A 26,131-nucleotide genomic window follows, 5' to 3' on the forward strand; every position below is an offset into this window, starting at 1 on the left:
ATAATAATGTCCTTTTTCAATCACATCCTTCAGAGGTTCAGCTTTTTATGCAGGTCCTTCAAAGCTCTGCCTTTGGACCCATTCTCCTCTCCCTCTATATTTTAGCCTGGGTAACTTCCTCCACAAACACAGCTATCGTATCTATGCAAACAGTACACAGACCTGCGTCTACTCCATGCAGACAAAAGAAGAAATCGGAAAAGCCACTGCCCAGCTGAAAAGCAGAAAAGCACCTGGTCCAAACAGTATCCCCACAGAAGCAATCAAAGCTGGTAGTGAGACATCAATCAACATGATGTATAATCTTTTGGGGAAAATTTAGGACAGTGAGTTGATCCCACAAGACTGGAAACATGGCTACCTCATCAAGCTTCCAAAGAAATGTAACCTAAAGGAATGCAAGAGCTGGAGGGGCATCCCATTATTCTCTATTCCAGGGAAAATGTTCAATAGGATTCTCTTAGAGCAGCAGCTCCCAAACTTTTCAGCATCATGCCCCTTCTTTGATTTTTGAGAAACCCTCACATCCCCCCTACCTCTTCTCTACTATCGTCCGACACCCTTTTAACGAAAAATTCAATTCATACCCCTGCATGCCAAAGCACAAAAAAAATCCACGTTTTGTGGTATGAAATTTGAAATTTAAAATTTTTTTTATGTCTGTGGTCACCAATCTTTTTACAACCAAAATCACTTTTTAAATGTCAGGGTAAGCCCCATGACCCCACTCCTTTCTCGAGGCTCCGTCCTCTCCGTTCCCCTCCCCTCCCTCGTTTGCTGTCACCAGCCCTTACTCACTCTCACTGGGTTGAGACTGGAGGTACAGGCTCTGGGGTGGGAATGAGGGACTTAGGGGTGGGAAGGGGTGAAAGTTGCAAGCTCAGGGAGGGAATCTGGGTGCAGGAAGAGGTGGAGAAGGGGCTGCTGGATCAGGGAGGAGGCTCCAGGCTGGAGAACGCTGGGGTCAGGTGCAGTGTTGGGATGCTGAGCAAACCACAGGCTTGTGGATGTGAGGGTGCAGGATTTCAAGTTGGAGTGTATGAGGGTCTCAGAGCAGGGTGTCTGGCAGTATGATGGGCTCAGGACACAGATCTGCAGTGGCTGGATTGTGCAGTAGTGTTGTGGCAGAAGACTGGGGATGTGAGAGGCTCAAGACAGGGGGCTCCAGTGTACGATAGGCTCAGGATTGAGGTGCGTGTGGGGATGCAGGGGTGTTATGATACTGTGGCCAGATGGGAGCTTGTTGGCCAGCCTTCAGTTTTAAATAAAATATGTCCAACGCAAACATTTCAGCACTGTCTTTATTTATGGGAGGGGTGGGGAACCTGTTTTGGGTCGGGGCACTGACCACAAAAAAAATAAGTCAGGGACAACACAAGTGAGATGCCAAAAACGAAAAAACAAAACCACTCCAAGCTCCCTCAAGCTCACAATGCGGCCCCAGCTGAGACACCTTCTTCCTCTGGCACTCCAGTCCCGGTGGAGGGGGGAGGGTAGGTAGGACAGAGTTTCAAGGCCTCAGGTCAGATTAATTCTTCTGAGGTTCCAGGGATAGTGAAATTCGTGGGCCCCTCCACACTCTGAGGTGGAGCCAAAAGAAAGGGATCCAGTGTGCAGGACAGGGTTGCCAGTGAGTGGGATAGGGATGGAGTGTAGAATTTGGGTGGAAAATAGGGTACAGGAGAAAGCTGGGGGTAGGTGTCTGGCCAGGAAGTAGGGGACAGGAGCAGGGTGCTGCTGGGACCCAGGGCAGGTGGCAGGATGCTGGTAGAACCCTGGGCAGGGAGCAGGGTACTGGTGGGACCCTGACAGGGTACTCATAGGGGTCTGGGTAGGAGGCAGGGTACAGCTTGGCTGGTACCTGGGAGGTCCTGCAGCTACACGCCATGTCAGGGATCTAAGGAAGCACTGAGATGATGTTTCTAGACCCTGTTTGTCACTATCAAGGCCCCTTCCTGGCCTCTCACACTCAGTACTGAAAGGTCAACTCTTCTTTTCCTTGATCTATGGTACTAGTTTCAATTACCCACTTGTTACACTTTCAACCAGGCACCTTTGTGCCTTCTCCCATGCTGTTATTCACACTTAGGAGGAGGTAAACACTTGTAAACACCTACAAAACTCTTTATTTTCCTTATAATTCTCTTGCTTGCAAAACCTACAACATAAAATTGACAAGATTTGAGCTGCTGGTGTGTAAAGATGAGTGCCTGTAATGATGACCAGTCATTATTGTCTCATTATTCCTCTGTAAAATGTCTGTATCCATCTGTTGTCTTATCAGCTCTCTGGGTCAGGGACCACTTTTTTGTTGTGTTTGTATAGATTCAAGCACATGGGGTCCTCTGCTATGACTGGATCTCTAAGGAACAGTATAACTACAAATAAATAGTAAGAGCTGTAGGCGGAAAGTTTCTGGTGCCTCAGGGACTGTTTCTAGTTTTGTCACTTGGTCTCATTTCAAAAAACCTAAAATCCATTCATGATTAGAGAAAAAGATTTTTCAAAAAGAATAGCTATCATTAAAATCTCTACAGGTTCTAGATACTGGCAGGGATGGAACAAAGGATGACATCAATTTTTGAGAACTCATGTCTTGTGTAAGAATTATGGGAGGTAGAATCCAATTACACATTCTCCCTGGACTGAGCAGATATCCAGCAACACACCACTGTACATTCTGCTATTCTTCTAGAACTTTTAACAGGGTTTCCCAGTCAGAAGGAGACCCCATGGTTTCTAAGGCATGAGATGCACAGTCCTAGGGATACAGGTTCTGCAACCGCACCCCTAAAAGAAGAAGATGGGGGGTGGTGGTTGGGGACTCCGTCCTAAGAGGGATGGAGTCATCCATCTGCCTTCCAGATTTAGAATCCCAGCAAGTTTGCTGCTTGCTGGGAGCTAGAATCCAGGATGTTACAGAATCTCTGCCAAAAGCCATCAAACCTGTAGACTATTACCCCTTCTTACTTCTCCATGTAGGAACTAATGATACAGCCAAGAGCAATCTTGATGAGATCACTGCAGATTATGTAACCCTAGGAAGAAAGATAAAAGAATATGGAACACAAGTGGTGTTCTCATCCATCCTTCCTATGGAAGGAAGGGGGCTGGGTAGGAATTGTCAAATTGCCTAGGTAAATGTGTGGTGGTATAGCAGAGAAGGATTTAGTTTCTTTGATGATAGGATTCTGTTTTGGGAACAAGGACTACTGGGAAGAGATGGGATCCACCTAACAGAGAGAGGAAAGAGCATCTTTGCAGGCAGACTTGCAAACCTAGTGAGGAGGGCTTTAAACTAGGTTCATCAGGGGACGGTGACACAAGTCCTGAGGTAAGTGGGGAAGGAGTAGGGTACAACAAAGTAGGTTTCCTGGGTGAAGAGGCGAAAGTGGGCCAATCAGCCAATTCTCTAAGGTGCTTGTAAACAAATGCAAGAAGCCTGGGAAACAAACAGGAGGAACTAGAGGCCCTGGCACAGTCAAACAAGTATGAAGTGGTTGGAATAACTGAGACTTGGTGGAATGACTGGCATAACTGGAGCACAAGCATGGAGGGTTAAAAACCATTTAGGAAGGACAGGCAGGGGGAAAAGGAGGAGGAGTTGTGCTCTATGTGAGGGAGCACTTTGATTGCTCAGAGCTCCAGTATAAGGAGGGAGAAAAGCCAGTTGAGTGTCTTCGGTTTAAGCTTAGAGGCGGAAGCAATGGAGGTGATGTTTTAGTTGGTGTCTGCTATAGACCACCAGATCAGGGAGATGAGGTAGATGAGGATTTCTTCTCACAGCTAAGAGAAGCTTCCCAATCACAGGCCCTGGTTTTCATGGGAAACTTTAATTATCCAGACGTTTGTTGAAAAACCAATACAGCACCACACAGACAATCCAGGAAGTTTTTGGAAAATGTTGGGGATAACTTCCTGGTACAAGTGGTGATGGAACTGACCAGCGGCCATGCACAACTTGTCTTGCTGCTCACAAACAGGAATGAACTAGTAGAAGAAATAGACATGGATGGCAACCTGGCCTACAGTGATTACGAGATTGTAGATTTCAAGATCCTGACAAAAGTAAAAAAGGTGAGCAGTAATATACAGACTCTTGATTTCAAAAGAGCAGACCTGACTCCCTGAGGGTACGGATGGGCAGAATACCCTGGGAAATGAAGATGAAGTGGAAAGGAGTTCAGGAGAATGGGTAATATTTTAAAGAAGTCTTGCTGAAGGCAGAGGAACAAACAACCCCGCTGCATAGTAAGAAATGTAAATATTGTAGGCAACCAGCTTGGCTTAACCGGGAAATCCCTGGTCTGCTTAAAAACTCAAAAAGAATGCATACAAGAAGTGGAAACTTGGGCAGATGACTAAGGAGGAGTATAAATATACAGCTGGAAAATGCCAGGTAGTAATCAGGACAGCAAAGGCACAACTGGAACTGCAGCTAGCAAGGGATGAGAAAGGGAACAGGAAGGATTTCTACAGGCATGTTAACCATAAGGTTATCAGGGAAGGTGGGTGGCCGTTACTGGATGAGAGAGGTAACCTAGTGACTGCTGATGTAAGAAAAGCTGAAGTACTCAATGGTTTTTTTTTGCCTCAGTCTTCAAACGCGAGGACAGCTCCCACACCATGGTGCTAGACAATGCAGTGTGGGAAGGTGGACAGCAGCCTTTGGTGGGGAAGGAAGGAGTTAAGAGCTACTTAGAAAAACTAGATGTACACATATACATGAGTCTGGACTTAATGCACCCAAGGGTACAGAAGGAATTGGCAGATGTCATTGCAGAGCCTTTGGCCATTATCTTCAAAGACTCTAGGAAATCAGGAAAGATCCCAGATGACTGGAAAAAGGCAAATGTAGTGCTCATCTTTAAAAAAGGAAAGAAGGACACTCCAGGGAACTATAGATTGGTCAGCCTTACCTCAGCATCTGGGAAAATAATGGAAGGGATCCTCAAGGAATCCATTTTGGAGCACTTGGAAGAGGGGAAATGATCAAAAGTAGTCAACATGGATTCATCAAGGGCAAGTAGTGCCTGACCAATCTGATTAGCTTTTATGGTGAAGTAACAGACTCTGTGGACATGGGGAAAATCAGTGGACGTGATATACCTTGACATCAGTAAAGCTTTTGATACAATCTCCCACAACATTCTTGCCCATAAATTAAGGAACTATGGATTAGATCCATGGACTACAAGATGGATAGAAAGCTGGCTTGACGGTCAGGCACAACACTTAGCTGTCAATGGCTCAATATCTGGATGGTGGTCCGTTTCAAGTGCAGTGCCCCAAAACTCGGTTCTGGAGCCGTTGTTGTTCCACATCTTTATTAATGAGCTGGAGGAGGGACTGGATTGCACCCTCAGCAAGTTTGAGGATGACATTGAGCTAGGGGAAGAGGTAGATAGGTTGGAGGATAGAGAGAGGATCCAGAGGAACCTGGATAAACTGGAGGATTGGGCCAAAAGAAATCTGATGAGATTCAACAAGGAGAAGTGTAGGGTCCTGCACTTGGGATGGAAGAATCACAAGCATTGTTATAGGCTGGTGACTGACTGGTTAAGCAGCAGTACAGCAGAAAGGGACCTAGGGATTATAGTGGATGAAAGGCTGGATATGAACAAAAAGTGTGCCCTTGTAGCAAAGAAGGCCAATGGTATATTGGGGAGCATTAGGAGGAGCATTTGAGCAGATCTAGAAAGGTTGTTATTCCTCTCTCTTCTGCACTGGTGAGGCCATATACGGAGTATTGCATTCAGTTTTGGGCTTCCCAATACAGAAAGGGCGTGGATATGCTGGAGCAGGTTCAGGGGAGGGCAATTAAAATGATTAAACGGCTGGAGCACATGACCTATGAGGAGAGGCTGAGGGATTTGGGCTTATTTAGTTTGCAGAAGAGAAGACTGAGGGGTGATTTAAGAGCAGCTTTCAGCTTCCTGAAGGGGTGTTCTAAAAGGGATGGAGAGAAACTGTTCTCAGTGGTGACAGACAGCAGAACAAGGGGCAATGGTCTGAAGTTACAGAAGGAGAGGAGTAGGTTGGATATTAGGAAAAACTACTTCACCAGGAGGGTGAAGCACTGGAATGCGTTGCCTAGGGAGGTGGTGGTAAATCTCCATCCCTAGAGGTTTTTAAGTCCCAGCTTGACATAGTCATGGCTGGGATGACTGAGTTGGGGTTGATCCTGCTTGGGGTAGCGGGCTGGACTCAATGACCTCTTGAGGTCCCCTCCAGCCATATGACTCTATGATTCACATTAAATGCCTCCTTCCCTTCCTCAATCCCTATCACCTTCACTGCCCTGGAAACTTGAACTTCTCCTTTTAACAGAATAGAATGGTAGTCCTTCAACTGGAAAACTTTTTCAGATGTAGAAAGTTTAGCAAGCTGACAACACAGCAGTTTAAGCATTACAGAAGTATTAAGCTTCTCTATATGGACCTCAGACAGACAGTTCTGCTAATTTCAGAGAGAGATTTCCTAGGCATACTCCCAGGGAAAAGAACTTAGTTTCAAACTACGATTTATACCAGTTGTCAGGGCTCTCCTCTACTGCCAAAGCCTTAGACCTCTCAAACTCTGTTTGAGACTTCTACTTAGACAAGGGCAAAACTCATGTCAAAACCTCAGAGGCACTAAAATCAAGTTCTGCATAATCAGTATTTCAGCTGCTTACCTCCATCCAAAACAGCTTCATAAGAAGCTTCCAAAAGCAAACGTAGCTGAGGGTCCATTGTGTGAGCTTGTTTGGGATGAACCCCAAAAAAAGAGGCATCAAATTTGCTGATGTCCTTGAGTTTCCCATTTCTCTTGGGCAGCCCATAAAGTCCTGAAGAGAAAAAATATTTAAAGAGAGATTCAACACAAAATGTGTTTACTAGGGCCATATCTACGCTACCCCCGCCTTTCAGAAGGGGTATGTAAATGCCACGGATCAGAAATGCTAATGAGGTGCTGATATGAATATTCAGCACCTCATTTGCATAATGGTGGCCTCCCGGAGCATCGAAAGTGCCGCTTAAAAATTGAAAACTAGCCTTGTAGATGGGGTTCCTTGAAAAGGAAACCCCATTTTCGAAAGCACCCTTCTTCCCACCTAGCAATACAGAAGCCACTTTCCATAGCTGTAGATCACAAGCTTTCAGTTCTCTGGCATGTGCATATCCATTCAAACGACTGCAAGTCAGACAAGAACATTATAACAAAGATGTAAGTCAAAAGACTGAGGTGATCCTACTACTTTCGAGCCCACAGTCTAATTGCTGCTTGATGTTAACATCTAGACACCATTGCTGGTGAATGACTGTTAAAACTGCACTGCTAAAACAATCTTCTGCAAGCTGGCACCATGTAGTTTATTTGGTTGTCACTTTGGCCATGTCTACGCTAGCCCAAATCTCCAAAATGGCCATTTTGAAGATTACTAATGAGGCGCTGAAATACATATTCAGTGCTTCATTAGCATGCCACCGGCCACAGCACTTCAAAATTGCTGTGGCTTGCTGCCGCATGGCTCGTCCAGACCGGGCTCCTTTTAGAAAGCACCCTGCCAACCTCGAAATCCCCTTATTCCTATCAGCAGATCGGAAGGGTCCTTTCAAAAAGGAGCCCTGTCTGGACAAGACGCACAGCAGAAGGCTGCAGCAATTTCGAAGTGCAACAGCTGGCCACATGCTAATGAGGCGCTGATTATGTATTTCAGCACCTCATAAGTAATCTTCAAAATGGCCATTTGCATGGCCATTTAGAAGATTTGGGCTAGTGTAGATGTAGCCTTTATGACATAGACTGTAATAGAGTGGATATAGATCAGCTCCTTACAAAGATAGGCCACAGATGCCACAAAATTCAAGGATATCAAAAGTGAGCTCATATGCTGTGGCAGGGTTTTTCTGTCTATGGAAGCTCTTTTACGTGAACACCTAAGCTCATCTGGAAAGCTCAGACTTCAAGCACAGACAATGTCAAGGCTCACCGGGCTTCCACCTCCGATCATCTTCTGTGACCATGTCCACTCCATTGAGTAAATTCTCCCAGAACTCTTGCATATTCTCTGATTCTGGCAGCTTTCCCGCCATGCCTGCAATAACCACGTCCTCCATCTCTTCTTAATTCCTCCCTGGAAAAGGAAATTACAGAAGTGAGATCCACAAGATAACTAGACAAGTGAACATTCATGCAAAGAACAGGTTGTGTTGTCTTAACATGCTGGCAAAAGGAGGAGGCAGTAACCAAACATATAGTGTATGAATTAGATCCTTCCCTACATTGGAATGGTATATGCTGTCTGCAAGCACAAAAAAAAAAAATGAAGTGGCAGGGAAGAAAGGGCACTGCTTCTCTCAAACAAACAAGAGCAGGATTTTCAAAGAGAAGAAAGAATAAAAATTACTCCCCTCCCTGCCGAACAGTAACTAACGGGTTCTGAGGATCTCTGCTTCCTATGTTATAACTAGGAAACAGAACAGCAACACCAGGAAAATAACCCCCTCTCTTTTTAAAAGTTATTTACTTTGAGGTGTTTGAACTGACAAAAATCAGATTCCAACCACAAGCATCTTACAGTCCAAGACCTGGAATGGGATGTGATCTGTGAAGGCTGAGTGCTATGTTTGCATAGAACACCAACGAACTATTTCTACACAGATCATACTGGAGAATCAGACTGTAAATTTGACACAGCATGGATTTCAAAAACCCACATCCAGAAACAGGGGGTGGGCTTATCTAAAGTAGTACCATGAAATTAGAAAAGGATTCCCTCCCACAAACTTCAAATAGACAGAAAGAATAGTCCTCCTTGAAGTTAATGGAATAGACTGGGACTCTAGTTAAATACTTGAAGGCTACAAACTCTACTTACTTCACCTAGTACTCAAAAAGGTCAATAGTGGGATTTTCCAAAATAACACCACACCAAATGACTTAGAAGTACAAAAGCCATTGAAAAACAAATTTTGAATCTCAATGGGATTTGTACTCCTAGATTACTTAGGCACTTTGGAATATCCTATCCCAGGAGTGTCCAACCTTTTTTAATTGGGGGCCACATGGCTGAACATAAAATAGCCCCAAACCATGCTCACTGCCCCAAGCCTTGAACTGCCCACAGGCCCAAGCCACCCCCAGCCTTAGACCCCTCCCAGCTTCAAACCACCCCCCAACCTTAGACCCCTCGCAGTCCCAAACCTCCTCCCTGCCTGCTTGCCCACCCCCAGGCTTAGCCCATCCAACAAGCCTCAAACTGCTCTCCCCAAACCCAGGATTAATTTACCCAGGAGTTCCGCATGCTGTCGGGCTGTCTCCTCTGCATGGCTCCCCCTGACCCTCCAGCTCCCCCCAAGAACATCAAGGCGGGGGCAGCTCTGAGTGCTCTGCCACATTGAAACAACAGGACTCAATTAGAGTAAACCCTTAATTTTACAGACCCCAATTTAACGGACTTCAGGAACAAGAGACTCCCCTATTGTTCCTGAAGTCCACGGGGGTCTGTAAAATCATTCACTCCCCACACCCCCAGCAAAAAATGTTAATGCGCTTACTGCTGTGGTGGCCTGGTGAAGCTGCCACCTCCTCCACCAAAGCCGCCACATGCTCCTCCCATCAGGGGTGGGGTGCGCACATGGGCAAAGAGCACTCACATACGCACCCCACCACTGGTAGGAGGAATGTGTGGTGGCTCTGTCAGTGGCTCCTCCAGGCCATGCAGGGCCACCTGCGTGTGGCAGGGACCCCCAGGCCATGCAACAGGTGCCTGCAGCTACACACAGGGACATCCTTCTAGCTGTGCATAGAAGGTCCCTCCAGCCACTCACAGAGGGACACCCACAGCCTGCTGGCACCTGCCTCTGCTGTGCTATCTGGGAACCAGAGGAGAAGTCAGGCGGCAAAGGCAGGAGCTACAAACGGCTCCTTAAAGAGTCACATAAGAATATAAGAATGGCCATACTGGGTCAGACCAAAGGTCCATCCACCCCAGTAGCCTGTCTGCCAACAGTGGCCAGTGCCAGGTACCCCAGAGGGGGAGGACCGAAGACAATGATCAAGTCATTTGTCTCAAGCCATCCATCTCTAGCCTCTGACAATCAGAGGCCAGGGACACCATTCCTACCCTTGGCTAATAGCCTTCTATGGACCTAACCTCCATGAATTTATCTAGCTCTTCCTTGAATTGTTATAGCCCTAGCCTTCACAGTCTCCTCTGGCAACAAGTTCCACAGATTAAACACGAGCTGAGTGAAGAAATTTCTTTTATTAGTTTTAAGCCTGCTACCCATTAATTTCATTTGGTGTCCTCTAGTTCTTGTATTATGGGCACAAGTAAATAAGTTCTCCTTATTCACCCTCTCCACACCTGTCATAATTTTATATACCTCTATCATGTCCCCCCTCAGTCTCCTCTTTTCTAAACTGAAAAGTCCCAATCTTTTTAGCTTCTCGTCATACGGGACCTGTTCCAAGCCCCTAACCACTTTAGTTGCCCTTTTCTGAACCTTATCCAGCGCCAAGATATCTTTTTTAACTGAGGAGACCACATCTGTACACAGTATTCAAGATGTGGGCATACCATAGATTTATATAGGGGCAGTAAGATACTCCTTGTCTTATTTTCTATCCCTTTTTTAATAACACCTAACATCCTATTTGCCTTTTTGACTGCTCCTGCACACTGCATGGAAGTTTTCAAGGAACTATCCACGATAACTCCAAGATCTCTTTCCTGATTAGTTATAGCTATATTAGCCCCCATCATATTGTAAGTATAGCTGGGGTTATTTTTTACAATGTGCATTACCTTACACTTATGCACGCTAAATTTCATTCGCCATTTTGTTGCCCACTCACTCAGATTGAGGAAATCTTTTTGAAGTTTTTCACAGTATGTCTTTGTCTTGACTGTCTTGAACAGTTTAGTGTCACCTGCAAACTTTGCCACCTCACTGCTCACCCCCTTCTCCAGATTATTTATGAATAAATTGAACAGGATTTATTCCTGGATTTATACGCGGGCAGGGGAGCAAAGCCCACAGGTAAGTGGAGAACATGGAAACCTGTGAGATGGGTCAGAAATGGGAGGCAGCATGGGCAACGATGTCAGAGTAAAAAGAGGGTCAGGGCAAAACAGGGAGGCAAGATCAAATCAATATCTTAGATGCCTCTATACAAATGCAAGAAGTATGGGTAATAAGCAGGAAGAACTGGAAGTGCTAATAACTAAATACAACTATGACATTGTTGGCATCACGGAAACTTGGTGGGATAATACACACAATTGGAATGTTGGTATTGAAGGGTACAGCCTGCTTAGGAAGGCTAGACAGGGAAGAAAAGGGGGAGGTGTTGCCTTATATATTAAAAATGTACACACTTGGACTGAGGTGGAGATGGATGTAGGAGATGGACGTGTTGAGAGTCTGTGGGTTAGACGAAGAGGGGTAAAAAACAACGGTGATGTCCTGCTAGGAGTCTACTACAGGCCGCCTACCCTGGTGGAAGAGGTGGATGAAGCTTTTTTTTTAAAACAACTAACAAAGTCATGCAGGGCCCCGGATTTGGTGGTGATGGGGGACTTCAACTATCCAGATATATGTTGGGAAACTAATACAGCAGGGCACAGACTATCCAGTAAGTTCTTGGATTGTACTGGAGACAATTTTTTATTCCAAAAGGTTGAAAAAGCTACTGGGGGGAAGCTGTTCTAGATTTGATTTTAATGAATAGGGAGGAATTAGTAGAGAACTTGAAAGTGGAAGGCAGCTTGGGTGAAAGTGATCATGAAATCATAGAGTACACAATTCTAAGGAAGGGTAGAAGGAAAAAACAGCAAAATAGAGATAATGGATTTCAGGAGGGCAGATTTTGGTAAACTCAGAGAGCTGGTAGGTAAGGTCCCATAGGAAGCAAAACTGAGGGGAAAAACAGCTGAAGACAGTTGGCAGCTTTTCAAAGGGACATTAAGGGCCCAAAAGCAAGCTATCCTGCTGCATAGGAAAGATAGAAAATATGGCAAAAGACCACCTTGGCTTAACCAGGAGATCTTGCATGATCTCAAAATAAAAAAGGAATAGTATAAAAAATGGAAACAAGGACAAATTACAAAGGATGACTATAGGCAAACAACACTTGAATGCAGGAGCAAGATTAGAAGGGCAAAGGCACAAAATGAGCTCAAACTAGCTACAGGCATAAAGGGAAACAAGAAGGCTTTTTATAAATATATCAGAAACAACAGGAAAATCAGGGACAGGGTAGGGCCATTACTCAGTGACGAGGGAGAAACAGTAACAGGGAACTTGGAAATGACAGAGATGCTTAATGACTTCTTTGTTTTGGTCTGCACTGAGAAGTCTGATGAAGGAAAGCCCAACATAGTGAATGCTAGTGGGAAAGGGGTAGGGTTAGAAGTTGAAATTAAAAAAAAAAAAAAAGAACAAGTTAAAAATCACTTAGGAAAATTAGATGTCTGCAAGTCAACAGGGCCTGATGAAATGCATTCTAGAATACTCAAGCAGCTGATAGAGGAGGTCTCTGAGCCTTTAGCTATTATCTTTGGAAAAACATGGGAGACAGGAGAGATTCCAGAAGACTGGAAAAGGGCAAATATAGTGCCCATCTATAAAAAGGGGAATAAGAAAAACCCAGGAAACTACAGGCCAGTCAGCTTAACTTCAGTGCCAGGAAAGATAATGGAGTAGATAATTAAATAAATCATCTGCAAGCACTTGGAAAGTGGTAAAGTGATAGGGAACAGCCAGCATGGATTTGTAAAGAACAAATAATATCAAACTAATCTGATAGCTTTCTTCGATAGGATAACGAGCCTTGCGGATAGGGGAGAAGTGGTATATGTGGTATACCTAGACTTCAGTAAAGCATTTGATAAGGTCTTGCATGATATTCTTATAAAAAACTAGGCCTTTCAGATGAGGCTACTATAAGGTGGGTGCATAACTGGCTGGATAACCGTACCCAGAGAGTAGTTCTTAATGGTTCTCAATCCTGCAGGAAAAGTATAACATGTGGGGTTCTGCAGGGGTCTGTGTTTGGACCGGTTCTGTTCAATATCTTCATCAATGATTTAGATATTGGCAGAGGAAGATTGCTTATTAAGTTTGCAGATGATACCAAGCTGGGAGGGGTTGCAACTGCTTTGGAGGATAGAGTCATAATTCAAAATGATCTGGATAAACTGGAGAAATGGTCAGAGGTAAACTGGATGAAGTTTAATAAAGACAAATGCAAAGTGCTCCACTTGGGAAGGAACAATCAGTTTCACACATACAGAATGGGGAGAAACTGTCTAGGAAGGACTACAGCAGAAAGGGATCTAGGGGTTATAGTGGACCACAAGCTAAATATGAGTCAACAGTGTGATGCTGTTGCAGAAAAGCAACCATGATTCTGCGATGCATTAAACAGGTGTGTTGTGAACAAGACACGAGAAGTCATTCTTCTGCTCTACTCCGCGCTGGTTAGGCCTCAGCTGGAGTACTGTGTCCAGTTCTGGGCACCGCAGTTGAAGAAAGGTGTGGAGAAATTAGAGAGGGTCCAGAAAAGAGTGACAAGACTGATTAAAGGTCTAGAGAATGTGACCTATGAAGAAAGGCTGAAAGAATTGGGCTTGTTCAGTTTGGAAAAGAGAACATTGAGGAGAGACAAGATAGCGGTTTTCAGGTGTCTAAAAGGGTGTCATAAGGAAGAGGGAGAAACCTTGTTCTTCTTGGCCTCTGAGGATAGAACAAGAAGCAATGGTCTTAAACTGTAGCAAGGGAGGTTTAGGTTGGACATTAGGAAAAAGTTCCTGTCAGGGTGGTCAAATAGTGGAATAAATTGCCAAAGGAGGTTGTGGAATCTCCATCGCTGGAGATATTTAAGAACAGGTTAGATAGACGTTTATGAGGGATGGTTTAGACAGTACTTGGTCCTGCCATTGGGGCAGGACTCAATAGCCTCTCGAGGTCCCTTCCAGTCCTTGTATTCTATGATTGGTCCTAGGACTGACCCTTGGGGGACACCACTAGTTACTCCTCTCTATTCGGAAAATTTACCATTTATGCCTACCCTTTGTTTCCATATGCAGCTCAGAGCCACCCAGGTGCCTTTTAAAAATGACGCCTCTGCCGGCTCAGTGGGCTGGATGAAAAGGCTCCGCAGGCCGGATTCTGGCCCACAGGCCACGTGTTGGACACCCCTGTTCTATCCAATAGCATTGATTCTTGATCATCTTTTCCATGGTTATCGTGTCAATACTTGCCTAGCGTGGCTAAAGTCATTTTTATTCACTTGCAGTTGCCTATTGTTATTTCACCTGGAAATGCTTTCTTATTTTAAAGTGAGACAGAAATAAAAGAAATTCACTATGAAAAAGGCAAATAATTCTTTTTTTGCTGCTGCCATTTTGACCTCCTTCCCTAAAACGTGGTAGATGTATGAATATGGCTCAGAAAAGGCTCTGATTCAGATTTTTTTTTCACACCTTTGCAAGCTATTGGCAAGTCTAAGCAAACTGGTTTTGTAAAATTGGTGCTTTTGAACAAACTCATTCAAATTGGTTTGTCTTCTCTCCATGCATTTTAGTGCAGTAATGGGCAACCCAAGTGGGCTGCATGAGTGGTTCTCCATGTCAGCAGGTCACAAGATTGTTGTAACCAAGATGGTCTCCTCGGAGAGGATAGTTTTGTGAACTGCACTTGCATACGTTAAATGTGTGGGATGTGCCAACTGAACTGTAGCGGTGCTCTGACTGGATGCAGAGGGAGCACACAGTTCTCACAATGTTGTGTACAATCAGCATGCACCTCACTTCACATGGCCTTGCTTTATGTGTGTGTCCTGCTAGCAATTATCAGAAGGGGGGGGGGGAGGAACCAAAAAACCATAGATGGAAACCAGCATTATCTGACAAACCTTTGTGTGGACACGGTAAACAAAATGCAGGTTGCCCACAATGGCTTTATTCTGTTGCCCAGACAGAAGCTTACTTTCCAAATAACAGGAGACAAACTTGTACTTAGTGTGTCCATTTTGTAGCTGATCCTGGCATTGGTCAGTAGATATATAGGGCATTAATCTACTGAGGACAGTAGAGTTACACAAATACAAGTCTTGAGTAACCAAAGCACAAATCTGACCCATAGAAATCGAAATGACTTATTACTTCGGGAAGTCCAGCCCTGCCACAAGCATGAGAACATAAGAACTGGGTCAGACCATAGGTCCATCAAGCCCAGTATCCTGTCTTTCAACAGTTGCCAATGCCAGGTGCCTCAGAGGGAATGAGCACAACAGGTAATCATCAAGTGATCAATTCCCTGTTGCCCATTTCCAGCCTCTTGCAAACAGAGGCTAGGGACATCGTCCATGCCCATCCTGGCTAACAGCCATTGATGGACCTGTCCCCCATGAATTTATCTAGTTCTTTTTTAAACTCTGTTATAATCTTGAGCTTCACAACATTCTCCAGCAAGGAGTTCCACAGGTTAACTATGCCTTGTGTGAAAAAAATATTTCCTGTTGTTTGTTTTAAGCTTACTGCCTATTAATTTCATTTGGTGACCCCTAGTTCTTGTGTTGCGAGAAGGAGTAAAAACAATTCCTTATTTATTTTCTCCAAACCAGTCATGATTTTATATACCTCTATCATATCCCCTCTTAATAGTCTTTTTTTCAAGCTAAAAAGTCCCAGTCTTATTAATCTCTCCCAATATGGCAGACAGTCCATACCCTTAATCATTTTTGTTGCCTTTTTCTGAGCCTTTTCCAATTCCAATATATTTTTTTTGAGACGGGGTGAACACATCTGTACACAGTATTCCAGATGTGGATGTACCATGAATTTATATAAAGGTAATATGACATTTTCTGTCTTATCTATTTCTGTCAATGATTCCCAACATTTTGTTAGCTTTTTTACTGTCACTGCACACTGAGTGGATGTGTTCAGAGAACTATCCTCAATATGTCCAAGATTTCTTTCTTGAGTGGTAACAACTAAGTCAGACCCCATAATTTTATATGTTTAGTTGAGATTATAATTTTCCAAAGTGCATTACTTTGCATTTATCAACATAGAATTTCATCTGCCATTTTGTTGCCCAGTCACCCAATTTATTAAGATCCTTTTGCAGCTCTTCACAGTCTGCTTGGGACTTAAATATTTTGATTAGTTTTGTGTCATCTGCAAATTTTTCCACCTAACTGTTTATCCCTTTTTCCAGATCATTTATAAATATGTTGAATAGGACTGGTCCTAGTACATTTACCTCTCTCCATTCTGAAAACTGACCATTTATTCCTACCCTTTGTTTCTGATCTTTTAACCAGTTACAAATCCAAGAGAGGACCTTTCCTCTTTTCCCATGACAGTTAACTTTGCTTAAGAGCCTTTGGCGAGGGAACTTGTCAAAGGCTTTCTGAAAATCTAAGTACACTATATCTACAGGATCCCCCTTGTCCACATGCTTACTGACCCTTTCAAAAAATTCCAACAGATTGGGGACGCACAACTTCCCTTCACAAAAGTCACGTTGACTCTTCCCCAACAAATTATGGTCATCAATGAAACTACGATTGCGCCTAACTGGACATTTTCAATTTTCCAGACTAGTGTAAAATGCCGCGGGCAATGGAATTTCCACTGTTTCCCATGGAAACACTACTACAACTTAACTAATCATGTAATGAGAGAACTGGGATTCCCACTTCAGTAAGGCATTGGATCATGCCATTTACAAGAAAAGCTAGTGATAACAGACCAACGAATTATGTTCAAGAGATTTTTCATTATTTCCATTCACAAAACCTAGCCAAGTCAGTTTTATCATCATTTGTACTACTGCAATGCCTAGGAGCCCTACTGAAGGACAAGGACCCCACATTGCTAGGTACTATAACAACACACAAGAAAGACTGACCCTGTCGCAGAGAGCTGACAACTTAGTATAAACACAAGAGCCAGACAGACAGATAAGGAAGTACCAAAAAAGGACAATATCAGTTATTATGAAAGGAAGCCTTCTCAGTACATTACCAGCCCAATCAACATCAGCACTTTTTAATAGGCATCTAAGAAAAAGATTTTTCAGAAGAATAGTAAAGTAACTTTGCAAAGACTGTCAGGGAGCTCCTCCCAGGAGTGTGGGGTGCTATGAGAAAAAGCAGAAAGAGGCTTGTTTGAACATTTAATTGACTGTAGAATGTGGCTGACTTCCCTGACCCACTGGAGGCACAAGATGACTTCTCCATGATGAATGAAGGACAGGCCAGGATGATCCTTGAACATGAAGACAAGCAGGTTATGTTTGATGCAGAGTAAGAGCGCCCTGGACATGCAAAGAGACATGGTCAATTCAGCAGGCAGAGGAAGTTGCCTTTGCAGCAGCATTCCAAATGCATACGCAAAAGCAATATTACATTTGTCAAGCCAGAGAGGGGGGGATGTTGCACTAGGAAAGGCCATATCTTAGATGTTACATAGAAACCATCTGCAAGATATGGAAACACAGTCTGGATATGAGAACCTATGATCAGGTCTGAATCAAAAAGGACATGCAGGTTATGCAATGGAAGGGACGGGCCCCAATAGTGATGTTGCCTAAAGTGATTGAAAAGGGAGGGAAAGGACATTAAGACATCTGTTTTAGCCATGTTGAGACTGAACTGTCAACTGGGTGTCAGAGGTGATGTCGCAGATGATGAAAAGGAAGCTTTCTACACTAGCCTGAATTCAGGAATCTCTTCAGCACCTTTAGAATCCAAGCTACAAATACACTCGGCAATTTTAATGCTAGAGTTGGTGATGACTACACCACATGATCAAAGGTGCTTTGACATCATGGCACTGAAGTGAGAACTCAAATGGCACTCTTATTTTTCAAACTTGTGTGCAGCATGAGCTTGCTATTGCAAGCATATTCTTCCAACAGGCAAACAAACACAAAGCAACTTGAATGCATTCTTGGTCTAACCATTGGCATAAGATTTACTACTTCATCACAAAACAAACATATCTTTCTGATGTTAAGTTGACTCATGCAATGTGTGGCACTGACTCTTGGTCTGACCACTCCATCGTATGCAGCGTTGTCTCCTTGAACCTCTGTCCACCAAATCATCATCCTTCGGCTGTATGACAAAAAAGGTCGGAAGCAGGCAAACTTGAAATACCCAAGACACAAGTGCTATTTCAATGCAGTCTTGATGCTTCCTTATTCATCAGCAATGAAGACCCAGAACAGTCACCCACTATTGAGGATGACTGGATCAACATCAAAGAAACAACCTATGGAATTGCTGTCGAGATCCTCCATTTCCAAAAACGCAGGCACAAGGACTGGTTTGACAATAAGGACAGAGATTCACTAGTCATATATCCGAGCCAAGCAGGAGGCACAAGTCAAATCATGGCAAATGAGAAGAGGACTGGTGGAAATATCGAGCAGTTAAAACTCCAAGATGCAGCTGATAGACATGACTTTAAAACATTCTATGACAGGCTGAAGGCAGTCTATGGACCGCACATTGCTGGCTATACAGCAGTGTGCTCTGCTCATGGCCTCACTTTGATCTCATATAGTACTAAAGTCCTTGACTGCAGGGCTGAACATTTTCACAAAGTATTGAACCAGACCTCAACTTTTGACAGCAGCGTTCTTGAAGAGATTCCTCAGTGGGCTAATGACTTACAGCTGGACATACTATGAACTCGATGGCTACGTCTACACTAGCCAGAAACTTCGAAAAGGCCATGCAAATGGCCATTTCAAAGTTTACTAACAAAGCTCTGAAATACATATTCAGCACTTCATTAGCATGTGGGTGGCCGCGGCACTTCTAAATGGACACAGCTCGCTGCCGTGCGGCTCATTCAGATGGGGCTCCTTTTCGAAAGGACCCCGGCTACTTCAAAGTCCCCTTATTCCTATGAGCAGATGGGAATAAGGGGACTTCAAAGTAGATGGGGTCCTTTCGAAAAGGAGCCCCGTCTGGACGAGCCATGCAGCGGTGAGCCACGTCAATTTTGAAGTGCCGCGGCCGCCCACATCCTAACAAGGTGCTGAATATGTATTTCAGCGCTTCATTAGTAAACTTTGAAATGGCCATTTGCATGGCCATTTCGAAGTTTTTGGCTACTGTAGACACGGCCGATGAGGTACAAAACGCTGTTATACACATGAAATCTGGAAAGGCACCTGCCAGCAATGCAATTCCATCAGAAATTTAGAAAGCTGCTGGTGGCCAGCTGATGTGCCATCTCACCCCCATTAATTTAGCACCACTTGGAAGAAGAAGCTAGTCACCCATGACTTCAAAGATGCCCTGATTGTACACATATACACAAGTGAAAAGGTGACCATGTGCATTGTGATGACCATCAGGGTATCACTCTGCTCTCTATAACTGGTAAGATCCTGGCCTGTATCCTTTGCAACTGGCTTTCACTCCATGTTCAAAAATTGCATTATTCTTGAAAGCCAGTGCAGATTTCATGCCAGTTGAGGCACTGCCCATATGATATTTACAGCCAGACAGATAAAAGACAAATGTAGAGAGCAACATCAGGACCTCTATGGCTGTGGCCACACTAGCCCCTCCGTTTGGAGGGGCTGTGGTAATGCGGCACTTCGGAATATGCTGAAGAGGTGATGCCATGAATATGCAGCATCTCATTTGCATAATGGTGGCCACGTGCATTTCAAAACTACTAGTTTTGAAATGCTCACTGCCCATATACCTAGGGGCCTTTCGAAACGACCCTACTGATTTCAAAAGGAGTGGGCGTAAAGGAATGTTGGAGTGTGGTGCTTATTTCGAAGCTTCCCACATCAACACTGTCACTCTGCAATTCAAAGTCTGCACTTTAAAATTCACATGACTGCTGTTATGCTAATAAGGTGCTGAATATGCATGTTAGTGCCTCTTTAGCCTGCTTCAAATTGCCACATTACCATGCCACCTCCCGTCAGAGGTGGCATGGTAAAAGCAGCCACAGTGAGCCTTAAGAAGAGAGAAGTTATGCCTCAGCTGTAACAGTATAACCAATATGGTTTCTCTAGCCATATTGAGAGGCCTAGAGCTTGCCTGCAGCCAGACTAAACAGCAGCTGGCATTAACTGTGAAGCTACAAGTCACATACTCACATTTCATCTACATTTCAGTACAATAGCATCACATCAGGCTGTTAAGAAGAAGACTACATCCTAATGCCAGCCACTGTTAAATATATCTCAGGATGGGTAAAGAAAACTTAGTTAACAGCATTTTATCTGGCAAGCAGTGACTTATCAGTAGCTGACACTGCGGAATCACCATTCTATGGTGACAACAGCCATGTTAGTCTGTAGCTTCAAGAACAACAAGAAGTCCTGTGGCAGCTTACAGACTAACAGATATCCATTAGCCTGTAAGGTGCCACAGGACTTCGTGTCATTCTATGATGATTGTCTTCACTTTTCTAGTGTTTTCTGTATATTCTCTGTCTGGTTTGTAATTGCTCCTGTATAATTAATTTGGTTAGGTGTAAATCAGTTAAGGTGGTGGGTTATGATTGGTTAGGCAATTCTGTTACAATAGGTTATGATTGGTTAGTAAAATTATACTAAAATAATTGGTCAAGGTATAGCTAAGTAGGACTCAAGTTTCACTACTTAAATGGGAGTCCAAGAAGGAAAAAGCAGGAAAAACAGAACATCAAGCAGGAAGAAAAAGAACAGAACATCAAGCAGGAAAGCTGAAAGAAGGAACACCCTCAGGAGCACTCACCCCCCAAAACCTGGAGGTGCAGCAACCAGCATCCAGAGAGTGACTTTGTCTGTCCCAGCAAGGGAAGTCTGCCTGCCTTATCAGGATTGGTGAGCATGACACTGTGTACTTAGCATGTATTCTGCTTTCTTGGTAATTGTAAATAAACAGAGAATTACTGTGTAATGCTTTTTTGGTGGCACAGCTCCTGCATACCCGCAGGGAATTATGCCCTGAGCCCTAGGAATTGGGTAAAGGTGGGAGTTTAAATTAACAAGGTCACGCCTTGAGCCCTATGGATTGGGTAAAGGTGTGTATGTCCCTGAGTGTGGAAGGGATGAGAAATTTGTGCAGGTAACATAGCCTGTTTGGAAAGAGCCTAGTACGCCAGTAATGACTGCTGCTACGACAGTCCTTAAGGCTGTTGACAAGTTCTGCAACCTGGGAAGGGTACTGTCCTCTACCATAAACGTGAATCATGATGTATTTGCTCGATTAGACAAAACCATTGCTGCCTTTGGAAAACTGACCAAATGCCTATGGAATGACCACGGTATTAAACTCCATACCAAGACAGCAGTTTATCAAGCAGTTGTCCTGAATATCCTCTTTATGGCTCGGAGTCATGGACAATATATGGTTGCCATTTTTTGAAACTCAATCGGTTCCATATGCATTGTGTGAGGAAGATCGCCCATGTGAATTGGTGGGACAAAATTCCTAACATGGAGGTTCTTAAGCTGAGTGGCGTCATGGACATGGAAGCAATGCTTATGAACAAATAGTTTTGCTGGATTGGTCATGTTATGAGGATGCATGATACACAGATACTTAAGATGATCTTCTATGGTCAGCTTGCTCATAGGAAGCACTCTATCAGTGGTCAGCATAAGCAGTATGAAGATATCTTAAAAGCCAATGTGAAGTCATGTGGCATATTTCCCAGTGATCTGGAAGCTCTAGTTCAAGAGAGATTATCCTGGCAGCAATTGTACAGGCTCTTAATTGCTTTGAGAGTCAGCATACCCAGGCACTACAGAAAAAGCATAGGATCAGAAAAGAACGCACAATGCCTGAAGTTGGTGTTTTTTTTGTGTGATATCTGTAATTGGCTCTGCCAATCAAGGATTGGTTTAGTCTCTCACCAGTGGCGTCATAGCAAATGAGATCCGTCAATTGATGGCTCAGACCAAGAAGAAGAAGGTCAGAGGCCTGGTCTACACTAGAAGATGAAGTTAAATTTAAGGGTCTAAGTTCAATTTTATAAACTAATCGTCTACACTCCAGTGCTCAACATGTTGATTTTAAGGGACTCCTAGGTTGACTTTCATAATGGTGACTTCCCCCAAAAATTAACGCAAGAAGTTGAATTTGCAAAAGTTGAACTATACAAGTGTAGATGGCAGCATTATTAAAGTCAATTTTATTAGCATTTAAACTGTGGCACAGTGCTCTTTGAGGTGTCCTTTCCAGTCATCATTCCATCCTCACTGCTCTCCAGGGCCGTGTCTACACTAGCCCCAAACTTCGAAATGGCCATTCAAATGGCCATTTCAAAGTTTACTAATGAAGTGCTGAAATGCATATTCAGCGCTTCATTAGCATGCGGGCGGCCTCGGCATTTCGAAATTGATGCGGCTCGCTGCCACGTGGCTCATCCTGACGGGACTCCTTTTCAAAAGGACCCCCATTGGGACGAGCTGCGCAGTGGAGAGCCGTGTCAATTTCGAAGCGCCGCGGCCGCCCACATGCTAATGAAACGCTGAATATGCATTTCAGCGCTTCATTAGTAAACTTTGAAATGGCCATTTGAATGGCCATTTCGAAGTTTGGGGCTAGTGTAGACACAGCCCAGGTGACTGAAAGCAGTGGTTAGCCTGTGAATTTTGATTAGATTTCCCTTCCTCTCTGGCCAGTGTGGTGAGCAGACATGTGGATCACATCTCTGCAGCACACTTAGCACAGCTTGTAGCCATGACTTCCCAGGATTGCAAAATGGACCCAGAATGGAGCCATCAGGAGATCTTGGGCCTCATTTCAGTGTGGGGTGAATAAGCTACTTTCATTCAGCTCAAATCCAGCAATATGATATTTACGTAAACATTTTACAAGGCATGATTGAGAAAGGGTACAGCAGGGACACTCAGCAGTGCCGCATGAAGATCAAGGAGCCGTGGCAGAGCTACCAGAAATACAGTCAGTCTGGGGGGATGACTATGAGGAGCTTCACCCAAAAGTCGCATCGACTCCTGAGTTCCTGGGGAGGATGATGAAGCACATCCTGATTTGGAAGGGATGGACGACAGTGGCGTCCATTCTATTGTACAATTAGATCCTGAAAGACAGGAGCTGTTTTTTGAGCTGGAGCCTGTGGATCCCATCCCCTTAACTCAGAAAGTGGCTTCAGAAGCCAACCTGGATCCTGGAGAGGGAGCTTCTGGAAAAGACAAAGAGGGCCCAGTCCAGCAGGTAAGAGGCTGCATCAAATACGGAGGAAGATGATCCCGAAGTGGGAAAAAAAAAAAAAGTTGGACTCTCAAGAAAGAATGCATGATTCATGCATATCCTTTATGGGCAAGCAAACAGAATTAATTAATTTGCTGATAGAGAAATCACAAATCAGAGACCTCTGCCTTAATTGAAGCTGTGCTTGATAAAAAGTCAGCAAATCATGCACACACCCCCAATGCCACATTACATGCTCTTCTATCCATAAACATTATCTTCCCCTTTTAGAGGCACAGCATCCCCAGGCCACTCCAGGAACCACCAACACATGCCACCCTTACCCCATTCATTCTCTGTCCCTGGATGGGGCACTGTATCCCCCAGCCACCATCATTTTAGACTTCCCTCAACCCCCTCCTGGCCCCCCTCCCCAGCTCCTTGCTCCACATCCCTCAGCCACTCCAGGCACCATCATTTGAGACCTCCTTCAACACAGTCAGCCCTCTCCCCTGCTCCTGGCTCTGCAACCCCATCCAATCAATTCCTTCCCAACCTCATCTCTCCACACATTTGACACCCTCCTCTCGTCAAGGACCCATAATGAGGTGGGGAAGGCCACAGAGAGCCCTGCTTCATCACCCCACAAAATCAACACCCACCAGATGGCTAACTTTTAGCTAATTATGACCTTATTATCCTTCTTCCCCTGTACTCCCACTCTTTCATTAATGCCCACTAAGTAGGGGAAAAAAAATGTATTGAAAAAAGTTTTGTTTATTGGTTAACATGCTTTGGTATCGGGTGAGTGGTGATGGTTGTGTCGTGGTTGATGGGGGGCATTTCAAGAAGGGCAAGGAAACAGCATGGTTGGGGGAGATGCAGTTAACACCTTTCATGTTCTTTCACAAACTTGGTTTTCAAGGCATTCCTGATTTGTAGTGCCTCTTTCTGGGCTTTCCTGTTTTTCCTTGGGGCCAGTCACTGATACTTTCTTGCCAGGATCTGTGCCTCAGCCCCGTCTCACATGCATGAAACTCCCCCCGCCCATCCCCACCCCCCCGCGCCTCACAAATGTTATGAAGAATACAGCAGACTCCATTGACAAGTGTAGTGTTTTCTTCACTGAGGTCTAAGCAAGTCAGAAGGCACCTGAACCTGGCTTTTAAACAGTCAAAGGCACATTGTACCACCATTCTGCACCTGCTCACCCTGTAGTTAAAGAGTGCCTTACTGGAGCCCAGGGAGCCTGTGTAGGGCTTCATGAGCCAAGAGCACAAGGGGCAAGCAGGGTCATGCAAAATCACTATGAGCATTTCCACACCCTCAATGTAAATTTTCTGGTCTGGAAAGAAAGTACCACTCTGGAGCCTTCTAAACAGACCAGAAATTCCTAAAGATTCACGTCATGCGCTCTTCCTGACCACCCTAAGTTGATGTCAGTAAAACATTCTTTGAGATCCAACAATGCCTGCAACACCATAAAAAAGTAATCCTTGTGGTTAATGTACTCTGAGGCCTGGTGGTCCAATGCCAGGATGGGCATGTGCCTTCCCTCTATGGTCCCACTGTAGTTAGGGAACCCCACTGCAGCAAATCCATCCACTACCTCCTGCACATTCCCCAGGGTCACTGTCTTCCACAGGAGAAGCCTGGTGATCGCTTTGGCTACCTGTATAACAACAGCCCCCACTGTAGATTTGTCCACTCCAAATTGATTTCCCACTGACCGGTAGCTGTCTGGCATTGCAAACTTCCAAAAAGCAATCGCCACGTGCTTCTCCACTGCTAAAGCAGGTCTCATTCTGGTATTGCTGCACTTTAAGGCAGGAGACAGCAGTTGACAAAATTCCTTGGAAATGGCCTTACACCTGTGGAAATTTCTCAGTCACTTCTGGTCATCCCATGATTGCAAAATGATATGATCCCAGAAGTCTATGTTTGTTCTGCAGCTCTAGAACCTGCACTCCACACTGTACAGTGACTCCAGTGCTGCCAGAACCACCGTGGTTCTTCTTTCCAGAGATTTGTGTCCTTCAATGCCCTGGAAAAAATGAGCTCATACTGCATGGTCATTTATGTTCAGAAGGTACTACATTGCAGTGTAGGAACTGAGCGCAAACACTGCATCAAAGTTTGAAGTATATTGAGATCCATGTTAGTGTCCATAATGGCAGCTGGCAGTCAAGACAGTACGGGCTATTCTTATAAAGAATGAAAGTAGGCAAAAGAGCAGCTGGGACTGAAATAACAGGATTCATTTAAGTTGGAGAATTAGAAGTCTTTAGCTCAGAAGATGACAGATCTGGAGGAGTCAAAAATAACCTAGTTGTGGAGGTGTGACAAAGTGGGAACTGTGAGGATTTTATTCTCCTTGTTAAGTTGCAAGTGTTTCCTACTGTCCTATTTAATTCCACTTGTTATGTTACATGCATTTACTCTCTTGGCGGTCACTTGATAACGAGCAAGACATCTTCCTATCATTGTGAGTCTTATGAAGTTGCAGGTCTTATCACAGAAGGGGCAGTTGCTGGTAGCTGGTGGAGGGATTTACTACTGTCCTATAATAACTCCATGTGGGTTCCTCAGTTTCTCTAGGCATGGCATCAGTGCAGGGTTGGAGATGGAAGTTTTGCTGTGATGACTTCTCATGTACCCAATAGCCCTCCATGCCCTTTGTTACCAAGGCAACCAAGTGACACCTTTTGCCTAGGAAACAAGGCAAAGCCTGGAGGAGGGACTTGCTGGTTTGAATTTGAACTGGGCAGCTGGGGAGTGGAGCAGTTGCAGCTGGGGAGTGGAGCAGTTGCAGCTGGCTGGAGAGGAAGGGGAGAGAGACAGAATCCTTACTCTGACCCCCTCTGGGCCCAGCCTCCTCAAGATGGACTGTAGTGATGGCTTCTGGTTTCTGTGCTGACAAGTCTGTTCTAAGCTGTGTCCCCGTCAC

General features: G+C 44.4%; 1 protein-coding gene across 2 annotated transcripts in view; it reads right to left on the reverse strand.

The window, feature by feature from the left end:
- The window catches only part of FASN (fatty acid synthase), a 112,740-nt gene that overhangs the window by 82,504 nt on the left and 4,105 nt on the right, over positions 1-26,131 (reverse strand). For both annotated transcript variants that reach the window (XM_075014225.1, XM_075014226.1), the window contains exons 2-3: positions 7,976-8,119; positions 6,677-6,829 (exon numbers count right to left, since the gene is read on the reverse strand). In XM_075014225.1, coding sequence (XP_074870326.1) covers positions 6,677-6,829; positions 7,976-8,102 — 280 coding nt within the window. In that variant the 5' untranslated portion in view covers positions 8,103-8,119. The remainder of the gene's footprint in view (positions 1-6,676; positions 6,830-7,975; positions 8,120-26,131) is intronic.

This window comes from Carettochelys insculpta, chromosome 20 (genome assembly GCF_033958435.1).
Source record: "Carettochelys insculpta isolate YL-2023 chromosome 20, ASM3395843v1, whole genome shotgun sequence".
Taxonomy (NCBI): Eukaryota; Metazoa; Chordata; order Testudines; family Carettochelyidae; genus Carettochelys; species Carettochelys insculpta.